Source organism: Siphateles boraxobius, unplaced genomic scaffold (genome assembly GCF_051911475.1).
Source record: "Siphateles boraxobius isolate OS27281-9 unplaced genomic scaffold, OSU_SipBor_1 11, whole genome shotgun sequence".
In the NCBI taxonomy this organism is placed as follows: domain Eukaryota; kingdom Metazoa; phylum Chordata; class Actinopteri; order Cypriniformes; family Leuciscidae; genus Siphateles; species Siphateles boraxobius.
In genome coordinates, this window is record NW_027508711.1 from 13853124 (window position 1) to 13866073 (window position 12950).

The 12950-nt window shown below is 35.5% G+C and overlaps 1 protein-coding gene across 1 annotated transcript; it reads left to right on the forward strand.

Moving 5' to 3' along the window:
• The first annotated feature begins 3146 nt into the window (after positions 1-3146).
• Positions 3147-11637, forward strand: LOC143757494 (sterile alpha motif domain-containing protein 3-like). Its single transcript, XM_077248565.1, has 12 exons — positions 3147-3244; positions 3336-3415; positions 4629-6683; positions 6760-6889; positions 6976-7026; positions 7104-7271; positions 7352-7439; positions 8699-8776; positions 8886-9095; positions 9240-9399; positions 9894-9973; positions 10777-11637. Exons 3-12 carry the CDS (start codon positions 6638-6640, stop codon positions 11059-11061), a joined length of 1296 nt encoding a protein of 431 aa, XP_077104680.1. The 5' UTR covers positions 3147-3244; positions 3336-3415; positions 4629-6637; the 3' UTR covers positions 11062-11637.
• Positions 11638-12950: the final 1313 nt, after the last annotated feature.

The window sequence follows — 12950 nt, forward strand, 5'->3', positions numbered from 1 at the left end:
CTCCAACCCCTCACAATCAGTGCCAACCATTATGTCAATCTTGGATAAATTTGGGAAAATCTCAGGATACAAGATTAACTTTTCTAAGAGTGTTATATTTCCAATCAACCCCAAGGCCCAATTTGAAACCCTTTCCTCTTTCCCTTTTAAAGTAGCAAACTCATTTAAATACCTAGGGATTACCATAACTAAGTGTTTTTCTACCCTTTTTAAAGAAAATATTCTGAAACTGTACGAATATACTCAAAACATTTTTAAGAAGTGGTCCAAACTTTTTATTTCTTTAGCAGGTCGTATTAATATTCTGAAAATGAGTATTTTGCCCAAATATTTATTTATTTTCCAATGTATCCCAGCTTACATTAATAAATCATTTTTTAGAAATTTGGATAGGATAGTTACCCAATTTATTTGGAATAATAAGACCCCCAGAATCAAGAAGCTATATCTACAGAGGACTAAACCGAAAGGTGGGATGGGTCTGCCTAATTTTCAGCTGTATTACTGGGCATGTAATATAAGAGCGCTCTCATTTGGCATACAGGGGGGGTTGATAGAGTGGTGCGACATTGAAAATAAGTCATGCTCACCTTCCTCTTGGCCAGCTTTAATTTATTCAGCCTTATCGGCCCCCCTTCCAACTCGACTGAGTAATCCAGTGGTTTCCAACTCACTCAAAATTTGGAATCAAATAAGAAGGCATTTTAAATGGCAGGCATGCTCTGTTTTAACCCCATTAACCGCAAATCATTCTTTTCTCCCTTCTCAAACTGATCCAATATTTCAGACCTGGTTCAAAAAAGGGGTACGTTCCTTCCAAAATTTGTTTATTAATAAATGCTTTCCAACATTTCAGCAGTTACAGCAGATATTTGATCTACCTAGCTCACATTTCTTTAAATATCTACAAGCTCGTAACTTTGTCCAAAAGAGTTTTTCATCATTCCCTAAAGAACCGTCAACTTCTCAGATGGACACACTGTTCTTACAGAATCCATTTATCAAAGGAGGAATATCCATTATATACAACAAATTATCACAGTCGGAATGTGAGGTTTCATTAGAGCATGTAAGAGCAACATGGCAGGAAGACCTAGGAATAGATATTACAGACTGGCAATGGGTAGAAGCGCAAGAACGGGTTCACTCTTCTTCTTTGTGTATTAGACATGGTTTAATACAATTCAAGATCTTACATAGACTTCATCTGTCTAAACTAAAGCTCTCTAAGATGTTCTCCTCTGTGGACCCATTATGCGATAGATGCAGTCAAACGCCAGCATCACTAGGACATATGTTTTGGAAGTGTCCTAATATTCGTAATTATTGGATTTCGGTTTTTCAATTACTGTCAAAGGTGTTGGGAAAATCACTAGACCCAGACCCAGTTAGGGCTATTTTTGGTGTCAGTAATGACTATGTGGAGCTGTCTAAAAAACAGTGTATTGTGCTTGGAGTTGTCACACTCTTAGCACGTAGATTGATTTTGCTCAACTGGAAACAAAAAAATCCACCTCACTGCTCTGCCCTGATTAGAGATGTTATGCACCACCTTCAGCTTGAAAAGATTAGATTTTCCTTAAAAAATAAGACTGATCATTTTTATACAGTATGGAAACCCTTTATTGATTATTTTAATAGGACAGCAATAATTGAACCTTGACCCAATTATTACTACTACTTTCTTCCCTCACTTTTTATTTTTATTATATTAATATTATTATTTTTTTTTTCTTTTTTTTTCTATATCATTACTTGTGTTAAAATATAAATTGTTTACATATACAAGAATATAACTGCACACTGTATTTGCAAAGTGAACTTTGTTGGAGTTTCTTTCTTTGTGCCAATGTAGAAAATGTAATAAAGAGAATAAAAAAAAAATAAAAAAAATAGTAATGTTTACAAACTTTTGACTGTATAAATAAATGTACTTCAGAATTTTTTTTTTCCAGAGAATATATCTGTAATTAGGATTCTTACACCATTGGCATATTGTACACAAGGAAAAATGTAATGATGTTTTGCTTTCATGTAAATTAAATAATAATAAATAGCTTATCTTATATGGTCTGAGCAAAATTGAAAAAAAAAGAAAAAAAAAGAAAAAAAAAAGAAAAAAAAAGAAAAAAAAGAAAAAGAAAGAGAATTAGAAGAGAAGAGAGAATTAGAAGGATACAAAGCTTTTTTTAACCTTCTGAGGAGCCTTTTTGACCAGAGAAAAAAAGTTTAAACGGCCAGATATTGATCACTGCCTGGCGGACTTGGCCATTATCATGAGAAAGAGCCCATAAGAAGGATACAAAGCATTTTTTAACCTTCTGAGGAGCCTTTTTGACCAGAGAAAAAAGTTCAAGTTCAAGGTTCAAGTCCGCCAGGCAGTGGTCCATATCGGGCCGTTTGTACTTTTTTTTTCAGGTGAAAAAGTCTCCTCAAAAGGTTCAGAAGAGCATTGTACACTCTTAGAAAAAAGGGTTCATTGGGGTTCTATATAGAACCATAGGGTTCTTTACTCAACTCCAAAGAACCTTTTATGCTAAAAAGGTTCTATAATGGCAAGAAAGAACCCTTTTGGCACAAGGTTCTTTAGGCTATTATTCATTCATATATTACATTATTCTGCAACATTTTGTAGTTGTAATTAAATTATTGTTTATTTAACTGTTGTAGTAACTTAATATCACATTTTAATCATGCTGATTTTTGGAGGATAAAAACTGAAATGGCTCTCTTCGTGTGATATTGATTAACTACATAAAATGATATAAATATATACATTTTCTAACCCCCATATCTTGAATTATGTGATCATTCACATGCATTTATAAATGCATTTGAATACACTGAATAATGCGTGAAAGAACGCACTAAATGCACCTCAACTAAACAATTTTGCATTATGGATTTACATTTTTTATCTGTTGAACAGCAAACATAAACAAAAATAAGTAATAAACTCATTATTTTCATTAATTTTACAAAGTAAACTATTTGAGACACATTTTCAGCACATTTTCCCCACAAATTCTCATCATTACTGTAATGTGTACAGATGTTTTAGTTTTGAGGGTTTTTTTGTACTTACCATTGCTGATTTGTTTGCATTTGCGCGAGCATATTCACGCAGCGCTGTCTCGCGAGTGCGTGCACGCACGTTTTTGAATTCCAACGGTCGAGAAGAGACTGATATCCGTCTGTGGCGTCTGCTGATTTAAATTGATGGTCTGACGGAAATATTTTTGTGGTAAGTCAGAGAAATACATCGACTTTTTTTAGTAATTTACTTGTTATAAGCTTTAAACCCATTAGTAATGAAATTGTCAATGTTTCAACAGCGGATTTAAGTTAACGTTAACGTTACACTAAAACACGAAAGAGCCTGAACCGCGACAGTGTCACAAGTTGCCTTACATCGGTAAGTTTTGTTGTGCTTGTTGCAAACTGTTAAATTTTGTGTTTTCTGATCCTAAGCTTAGTTTTTAACTGTAGATAGTGTCTAAGCTAGTTTTTGACCGCACACTCAAATGGTCATGAAGAACGGTTCTAGATCCTTTTTAGGTGGGCTTCAACCCCCATATTTTTCGTCTAAGCCCCCCTAAAACTATAATCAGCTATCTGAACGATCAGGCCAGTGCTGCTTTTTAAGTAAAGTTTATCATTCTCTCTTGTTTACTGATCGACCCCCCTAAACGTGAAATCGTAGAGTCGCCCCTGCAGCTAGTGGTTAAATGTAGTCGCACTTAGGCTCAGAATGCTTTTATGATGCTTGATAATTGTAAACAGCTTCATGTGAACACTCTTGTGATTCACTTCAACCTTTTCAAACTTTATGAATGATTATTGTATGTTCAAGTCAAGTGGTGTCTAAGGAACTGGAAGCAGGCCAGGGTATGGCTGTTTCTAAAGCACACATAGCTTAAAGGGATAGTTCACTTTAAAATGAAAATTCTGTCATCCTTTACTTTCCATAGCAGGAAAAAAAAAATACGATTGAAGTCAATGGTTCCAGTTAACTGTTTGGTTACTGACATTCTTCTAAATATATTCCCTTGTGTTCAGCAGAAGAAAGAAATTCATACAGGTTTGAAACAACTTGAGGGTGAGTAACGTTAAAGGATGACAGAATTTTCATTTTAAAGTGAACTATACCTTTAACTACAATTAATCAGCCCTGATAACAAGTGTATTAAATTGACACTGTATCTTTACTTGTCTTGGAATGCACTTGCTTGTAGACTGTACAATTAGGGTCTATGCACATGTTCTTATCCCCCTTCATCCATTAATTCCCTAAATCACTTTTCCTCTTTAGGGTTGTGGGGAGACTGGAGCCTTTTTCCCTCAGCAACATTTTTAAATTGCCTGTTCAAATACAAATTTGTGTAATGCTTTTTGTAGAAGATTTGTTTTTGAGAAATTTACATATGCATCATGATTGTTCATTTTAAAGTTTTAGGCGATTTTATATAAAAAATCAACAAATTATTTAGAAATTATTTAGAATAATATTTACATTAATGTTTACATTTACAGAATACAACTTTACTTTTTTTCATGGTAGACTAAGAGGTTAATAAAGTAGTGACATGCACATGATGTGAATGTAACTTTCTGTTTTCCTTTTGAAGATTACATAATGGTAGACAAATGGACAACAGATGATGTCTGCAAATGGCTCCAAACCATCAACCTGATTGATTCCAAAGAAGTCTTTAGAGGTATTTAATGGAGTTCTACAAATGCCCATTCTGTGATGTCATTAAGTGTACAATACACAAGTACCTTAAACATTTGCAACTACTTCACCAACACCAGCTAACCCAATACTGCAAAGAGCATCTGCATCTTGTTGAGCCTGTTCAACATGTGCTCGGTGTTAATAGTAATGGGAAAGAGGACACATTTTTGTATATACCCATTTCTGATGTATTGAAGGTCCAGCTAGAGAAACAAGACATTTTTGAATCTTTTCAAAGAAGCAGTGAAAAGGCTTCAAGTGAAATTTTTGAAGATTTTTCAGACGGACGGATTTTCCAAGGACAACCCTTTTTTGGCGATCCAAATGTTGTGAGGCTACATCTCTACACAGACGAATTTGAAGTGGTTAACCCTTTAGGTTCCAAAAGGACTTTGCATAAACTCACAGCATTCTATTTCACTATTGGAAATCTTGAACCAACTTACAAATATCAATTGAGACACATACATTTATGTATACTAGTGAGACATCAGCTTCTTAAACGATGTCGTTTTAAGGACATTCTGCATCCTCTCATTCAAGATCTGAGAAAACTCTTCAAAGAAGGAATTTTGGTCAGTGTGAATGGACAAGAAATCAACTTAAAGTGTGCTTTGGCTACGATCTCCGCTGATAATTTGTCTGCTCACAACTTGGGTGGATTTACTTGCTGTTTCAGCAGTGGACGAGTTTGCAGATTCTGTATGATCACTTACCAAGATTTAAAATCTCATGTTAATGAAGACAACGTCCTCATTCGATCTTCAGAGGTTCACAAGTACCATCTAAGTGCTCTCAGGGAGATTGGAGAGATCTCAAAACAGACATATGGTGTAGTAAATGAATGCCCCTTTAATGACTTGGAGTACTTTGACGTCACCAAATCGTTTCCTCCAGACTTAATGCATGATTTCTTGGAGGGCATTGTGCCCATTGTGATCACCAAAGTCATCAAAGCATTGCATTTTTCTGAAATAGTTTCACTCAGTAACATAAATGCTGAATTGGAAGCATTTAAGATTGGAAAGAACCACAAACGTAATATTCCACAGAAGTTACCACAAAGTGTTCTGAAAAAGACCAGATTGTTGGGAACAGCAGCTCAAAACTGGTGCCTTTTCAGAATATTACCGATTATAATATTATAAGGCGAAGCACACTGGGCTGTGTATCTGAAGTGCAGAGAAATTGGTGAGATCATTTTGTCCCCCCGCATAAAAAAAACAGTCATACCTTTTCTCAGCCTTCTAATTGGAGAATTCCTCTCAGATTTCCAAGCCCTGTTTCCAGATAATTTCCCACCAAAACTGCACTTTCTCACACACTATCCTCGCCTCATTTCAGACTTTGGATCTTTGAAGTCCCTGTGGTGCATGAGGTTTGAAGGCAAGCACCAATATTTCAAAAGACTAGCCCGCAACACTTGCAATTTCAGAAACCTGTGTTACACCCTCTCTAAAAGACACCAGCTGAGGCAGTGTTGGTAGTTAACATCATTGGATGCACTTCCACAAAAGACATACACTGAAGGTGAACGCTCAGTTCCATTCAGGTCCTTTCCTTGGGATCTCAAAGAGGGCATCAGGAATAAAAGTAGAACTAAGGACGTCCCCAGCGAGGAGACACTGGCTGTTGTCAATTCTCTTTTGACAAACAATACAACATACAAAATTGGAGACAGCTTCGTGATTGATGTGGCTGAGGATGGCATTCCAGTCTTAATGAAAGTGTCTAAAATTGTCCAATTCAGGGCTATTTGGTTGATTTTTGGAAAGCTCTTAATACCCCAAAAGTTTGATTATCATAATCACGCCTTCCTTGTACAAGAGGAGAGAAAGTGGGCTGTCATTCACCCTGGGGAAGAAAAGGACTATCATGCCCTTGACACCTACAAGCTAGATGATGACGTATTTATCACCCTCCATCACAGTGTTAATTTATAAAGGTATTTTTCTTTGTAATGTCCTTATTTCCTGACAGAATTACAAAAGTTTGAAAACAGGACTGATTATTTTAAATAGAGCAAGAGATTGATGGAGAAACCCTGTTGGGCTTAACAGAAAGGATGGTGCAGAAACTATTCCCCACAATGAAACAGCAAGTGATCTTTTTAAAGGAACTTGAAAGACTGAAGAGATATTCTTCAATGGAGTAAGTAGGACCCATTCTTCCAGCTGTAATATGTGTATGCAAATATAAAAAAAAACTTTTATTATTATTATTATTTTTTAATACAGACAAGAAACTGGTGTGGAAACCTCTTTGGAGATTCAAATGCATCCCACTCAGTTAGTAGAATGGCTTGAACTGAAATTAGTTTATTCATTTGGCCTAGGTGAAAAATTAATACTTACTTTTTGTATAGGCAAAAGTGCTGTGAGCCGTGGCCTGCAGTTTTTAGCCTCCCTGATTTTCCACCAGAACTTAAAGAATCATTACAGAGGAAGGATCCATCTTTCAAGAAAAAGGAAAAATCACATCTGCGATCACGGCTAATTCAAGTGTTGTTTGATAGCATCACAAAGTACACATGGTATACATATTATTTTAAAAAACTGCCTAAAAAGCATAAGCAAAATAGTTAATTTTAACTGATATATGCCTTTTTCTTAGGTATCCAAACCACAAGATATACACGGATGTTCTTGGAAGTCTGATCACAAGATTTCCTTTCCTGAAGGATACTAGCCCCTCTGGTCATGTAAGTACAAAGTTACATTTCACAAGCTTAAGTCCACAGGTTTCAAACTCAACCTCAAATCTTGCTTGCCCCTCATTTCATATTTGCAAGATAATTTCATTACATTGTGATTTTGTCATATTTCCACCTCATTAGTGAGCAAGTTAATTTCTGAAACATGGTAATAAACATGGTCTCAGTGCTTTTCTATGGTAGCCCAGACAAAAGGTAATTAAAAATAAATGTGTAGATAAATGAAGTAATCGTGAATAATTGGCTTGATAAAACAAATATAATTCATAACTTAATAATCTTAATAATCTTTCTACATTAATTTTGAAAATAATGGGTAATTATGACAATATAAATATATTGATGTGACTTGTTTTAATTATGGAAAAATGTGATTTAATTTTTTAATAGATTGACAGCAATAAATCTATTAAGTATACATGTCATTTTAGAATTACATATTTGAGGACCAGAACTGTGGTATAAATGTGTCTGCAGGATACCCTTCTGCATTGTCTGCGTAACAAATTTAAAAAAGAGAGAATTCCTTTAGTGCATTCATCAGCAGTTCAAGAGATGAAGAAATTTGGTGTTAAAAGGAATGCACTGGATCTCTCAGTCTCTGATGGCCTTGTCTCTGAAGAGGAGGTATACACCAGTCATCTCCTAAGCATACATTAAACTTTCATTTTACAATTAAAGGATTAGTTTACCCAAAAAAAAGGAAAATTCTGTTGTTATTTACTCACTCTCACATGGTTCCTAATCTTTATGCAACACAAAAGGTAGCCAGGGAGCAAAACACCTGTTTTTTTAGGAAATCAGACTTGGGCTGCTGTAAAAGGTTGTCATATAAAAATGAAATCTATGATGTCTGAGGAACACAATGATGTCTCAGAAATCTATGATGTCTCAGGTTTTGTGATCCTCAGACGTCATAGATTTCATTTTTATATGACAACCTTTTACAGCAGCCCATGTCTGCTAAACCCCCTTTGCCCCCTGGGTAAGGGTCAGATTTTGGGAATGTACTAGTTGTTCTCAATGAGTGGTGGCATTTTCTACATTCAAAAGCTATGCAAAAGCACCATGTAAAAAATAGTTATAGTAAAGTAAATGTACTCCACACAACTCTTGCATTAAATTCCAAGCCATACAATCTGCAGTATGAGACATACGGCCAAATCAAGATTATTGATTTTCAGTTATTTGTGCTATGTCACTTCTAAATATTTTTCCTTATATGAACTGTCTTTTGCTCATTTCAGCAAACAAAAAGATGCAAGACTGCAAACTTTCCAGTACTCCTGTGTACTGATAATCCGGTTTCCACCCAGTCCCAGGAGGTTTGTCTGTTTTATCTTTCTTCACTAAAATGTCTTAAAATTGCTTGGTTATTGACCAGTAATGCTAGGAGATGACAATAGGAATTTTGTTATTTACTATTTTTTTCAGATTATATTAAACCTGGAAAATATTGGAGAAGATCAATTGAGTTTTCAGGAGCACATTACTGTGATAAATGCTGAACTACATAAAAGACAACCCGACTACACCAACATAAAAAATCGAATGAGATGCACTCTTTTTAAAAGAGTCGATTTAATGACAAAATCAACACGAGAGGTCATGGACATGTTCCCATTTCTTCGGGTTCCACAACTTGTGAGTATTTGTTTTTAGTGTTGTTTCCTTTGAGTTTAGTATTTCCACTGCATTTTCATTTTTTTTTTTTGTATGAATAAAAAGTCAAAATTGTTTTAATGAAATTTTCTTTCTTTTTTCTTTCTTTTTTCTTTTTTTTGGTAGCTGCTGCATGAAGTGAAGATGCGGTTTGGGAAGGACCTTCATCTTAATCTAGAGACTGCTCTTCAGGTTCTGGCCCCAAACATCTTAAATGTGGCTAGACATGGAAGTCAGAGGGATGTGCTGAACAGTTTACTTCAGCAAATTGACACAAACACTAAAAGTATGTTCTTTTTTTCCTTAACACTACCATTAGTTGCTTGGTTTGTTGAACGGTTACTGTAATAAATCTATTTATACCATGGTTTGTGGATTGGCTAAAAGGTGTGCATTAAAATAATTTGATTCACAGGTAGTTCCAGTCAGTTTAATTACAATTAAAGTTTAATGTGCTGCTTTTCAATGACCACACAAAACACTTGCACACAGAGATCGGAGATTAAAGAAATGTGAAATGAGACATTTAGCATTGCAATCTTTTTTTTTTTACAACCTCCAGTTGCATTGCTTCACTGCCATTCATAAATTCTCTCCCGTGGTCTCATGGAGTAGTAAAGTATCCATTGTAAGCATAATGTTATTATTTAGATGTTGTTATACATTCAAATTGACGGGGTTTCCAAAAACACTGAATGTAATGCAAACTGAGACAACCAGCACAGAGTGTGTACCAATAACCTGTTTTGTTTTTTGTTTTTGTGTAAACTGATATTGCAGATCTGGAGAAAAATGCTGCACTGCTAATCTTACCATCTTTATTCAGAGAAAACAGCAAGTTTCTCTTCTGTCTGGACAATGTAAGTTTTGATATGTCAGGTCTTTGTGTTGGTGTTGGTGTTGGTGTTGGTAGGGGGGTGGGGGGGGGACTCTTCAACAAAACTACAACTCTTGTAGAAGAATGTTCTAATAAAGAATGTTTTACTCTTATTGACAGTTGCTTTGTAATATCAGGAGAAATACAAAGATTTTAAAAATGAGAGAGGGCTGCTCAGTTTCTCACAAAAACATTTGCACAATTTAAATGAAAGACGTGAAGGCAAAAAACCACTGATGCATTTTTTTGGCAACAGGCCTTTAGATCTAGCATTCTGCATGCTTTAAATCAAATTCAAAAATGATGTTGCTTGAACGGATTGAACAACAGAGAGCAAGTGAGAAACTGCATAATGTTTGTGTAGTGTCTCTTCAATAATCAAGCTGCAAGTTTAGTTAAATCAAAAACAGATACATTGTTGCTTTTTAGTTTTTCAGTATGCTATCTAAGCTATTTTATTAATGAATATTGCATTGATCTTGAAAAGAAGTTTCTGTGGTCATGATTGTTTGTGAGTTGTGTGTGCAACCTAGCCAGTGAATTGGCCCTTACCACTGTGGTACAAAATGGTCAGTCACATCCCTAATTGTTTGGAAGAAAGTATGCAAAGACAGTTAAACAGGACTAAGGCTATCATTCTGCCTTTTGTTTTTCACCACAGAAAAGTCATGCAAATTTTGGGCAAAATGGGGTTGACTAAATGATCATTTTTGATGGAATTTTAACTTTTGGGAGTTTTGGGTATTCTAAGTTATTTCACAAATAATTTGTTTTTCCAACTTGCAGGAATCAGTAAAGCCAACTCCGACTATAGTTTTTCATGAATCTTCAAACCCCCTCCATGCAAAAAGAGCCAGCATCAATATGGAGGGTGTCAACATTGTCAGCGCAGAAATGGATGTGATGGAGGCAATGGAGTGCCTCTTTGCTGCTTATTTCGTATTCAGTGTGGAATACCCCAAGCACATCACTCACACAATTAATTTTGTTGAGCACTACCTGTTTAAACTCTCCAGCAGCCAAAAAAAACTGTCTGTCCCAGTGCTCAAAATGTATAATCAATTATCATAATAGTTTGATATGTCATGAATAGTGCTAATGTAAATTTGTAAATATGAGGCGATTGATGTTATTCTGAAATGCTGATCTGAATTTGAATCTGTTATTACAATTATTTATGAGTGATATTAATGTAAATTTGTAGATTTGAAGTACTTGATGTTCTGAAATGCTGATCTGAATTTTAATCTATGTATTCACATTCTTTATGAGTGATATTAATATGAATTTGTAGAATTGAAGTACTTCTATATCTGTATATTTCCATTGTGAGTTATATTAATATGTATTTGTAGTTTTGAGGGACTGGATGTTGTTCTAACACTGATGGGAATTTAGATGAATCTGTATATTTGCATTATTTATTAGTGATAGATTAATATAGTTTTGTACATTTTATGGACTTATTTTGTAATATGTAGATGTAGGTGAAACTCTATTTTCATTATTCATAAGATATTTTTTAAATGGTTGATATTTTAATGTTGATTTGTACATTTAAAGGCTTGAATACTTGAAATTACCGTAGCATTATTTCAGTAATAGTAATTATTTTTGTTAATATAAATAAATTACTTGTTCTATGCACTTTGGGTTTCCCTTTTTTTTATGTGAATTACATTTTTACATTTTAGGGTCTTGATGTTTGTCAATAATATGAAATATTTAATCCGGAAAGGACAAAACAAATGATAATGAATGAACCCCTAAAAGGTTCCATATAGAACCTTTTTCCTGGTTACAAAGAACCCTAAAGGGTTCTTTTGATTGAACCCTTAAAAAGGGTTCTTTATAGAACCTTTTAGGGGTTCCAAATACGTAGCGCCTGATAGAACCTTTTAAGGTTCTATATAGAACCTTTTCTTCTTATGGTCACTATTTGATGTTAAAGGTCAAGTCCACCAGGCAGTGGTCCACATCGGGCCATTTGAACTTTTTTTCTCTGGTCAAAAATGCTCTTCAGAAGGTTCAAAAGAGCTTGGAATCCTTCTTATGGGCTTTTCAAGGCGCCTCAAAAGGTTGAGAAGAGATTTGTATCCTTCTTATGAGCTCTATCTGATGTTAAAGGTCAAGTTCGCCAGGCGGTGGTCCATATCGGGCCGTTTGAACTTTTTTTTCAGGTCAAAAAGGCTCCTCAAAAGGTTCAGAAGAGCTTTGTATCCTTCTTATGGGCTCTATCTGATGTTAATGGTCAAGTCCGCCAGGCGGTGGTCCATATCGGGCCGTTTGAAGTTTTTTTCTGTGGTCAAAAAGGCTGCTCAGAAGGTTCAGAAGAGCTTCGTATCCTTCTTATGAGCCCTATCTGACGTTAAGGTTCAAGTCTCCCAGGCAGAGGTCCATATCGGGCCGTTTGAACTTTTTTTTCAGGTCAAAAAGGCTCCTCAAAAGGTTCAGAAGAGCTTTGTATCCTTCTTATGGGCTCTATCTGATGTTAATGGTCAAGTCCGCCAGGCGGTGGTCCATATCGGGCCGTTTGAACTTTTTTTTCAGGTCAAAAAGGCTCCTCAAAAGGTTCAGAAGAGCTTCGTATCCTTCTTATGGGCTCTATCTGATGTTAAAGGTCAAGTCCGCCAGCCAGCTGTCCATATTGGGCCGTTTGAACTTTTTTTCTCCGGTCAAAAAGGCTCCTCAGAAGGTTCAAAAGAGCTTCGTATCCTTCTTATGGGCTCTTTCTGATGTTAAAGGTCAAGTCCGCCAGGCAGTGGTCCATATCGAGCCGTTTGAATTATTTTCTCTGGTCAAAAAGGCTCCTCAGAAGGTTCAAAAGAGCTTCGTATCATTCTTATGGGCTCTTTCTGATGTTAAAGGTCAAGTCCGCCAGGCAGTGGTCCATATCGGGCCATTTGTACTTTTTTTTCAGGTCAAAAAGTCTTCTCAAAAGGTTCGGAAGAGCTTCGTAT

Coding starts and splice junctions, on each gene's coding strand:
- LOC143757494 (XM_077248565.1), top strand. CDS start 6,638: ATGATGACGTATTTATCACCCTCCATCACAGTGTTAATTTATAAAG. Junction 6,684..6,759: donor CACAGTGTTAATTTATAAAG/GTATTTTTCTTT, acceptor TATTTTAAATAG/AGCAAGAGATTGATGGAGAA. Junction 6,890..6,975: donor AAGAGATATTCTTCAATGGA/GTAAGTAGGACC, acceptor TTTTTAATACAG/ACAAGAAACTGGTGTGGAAA.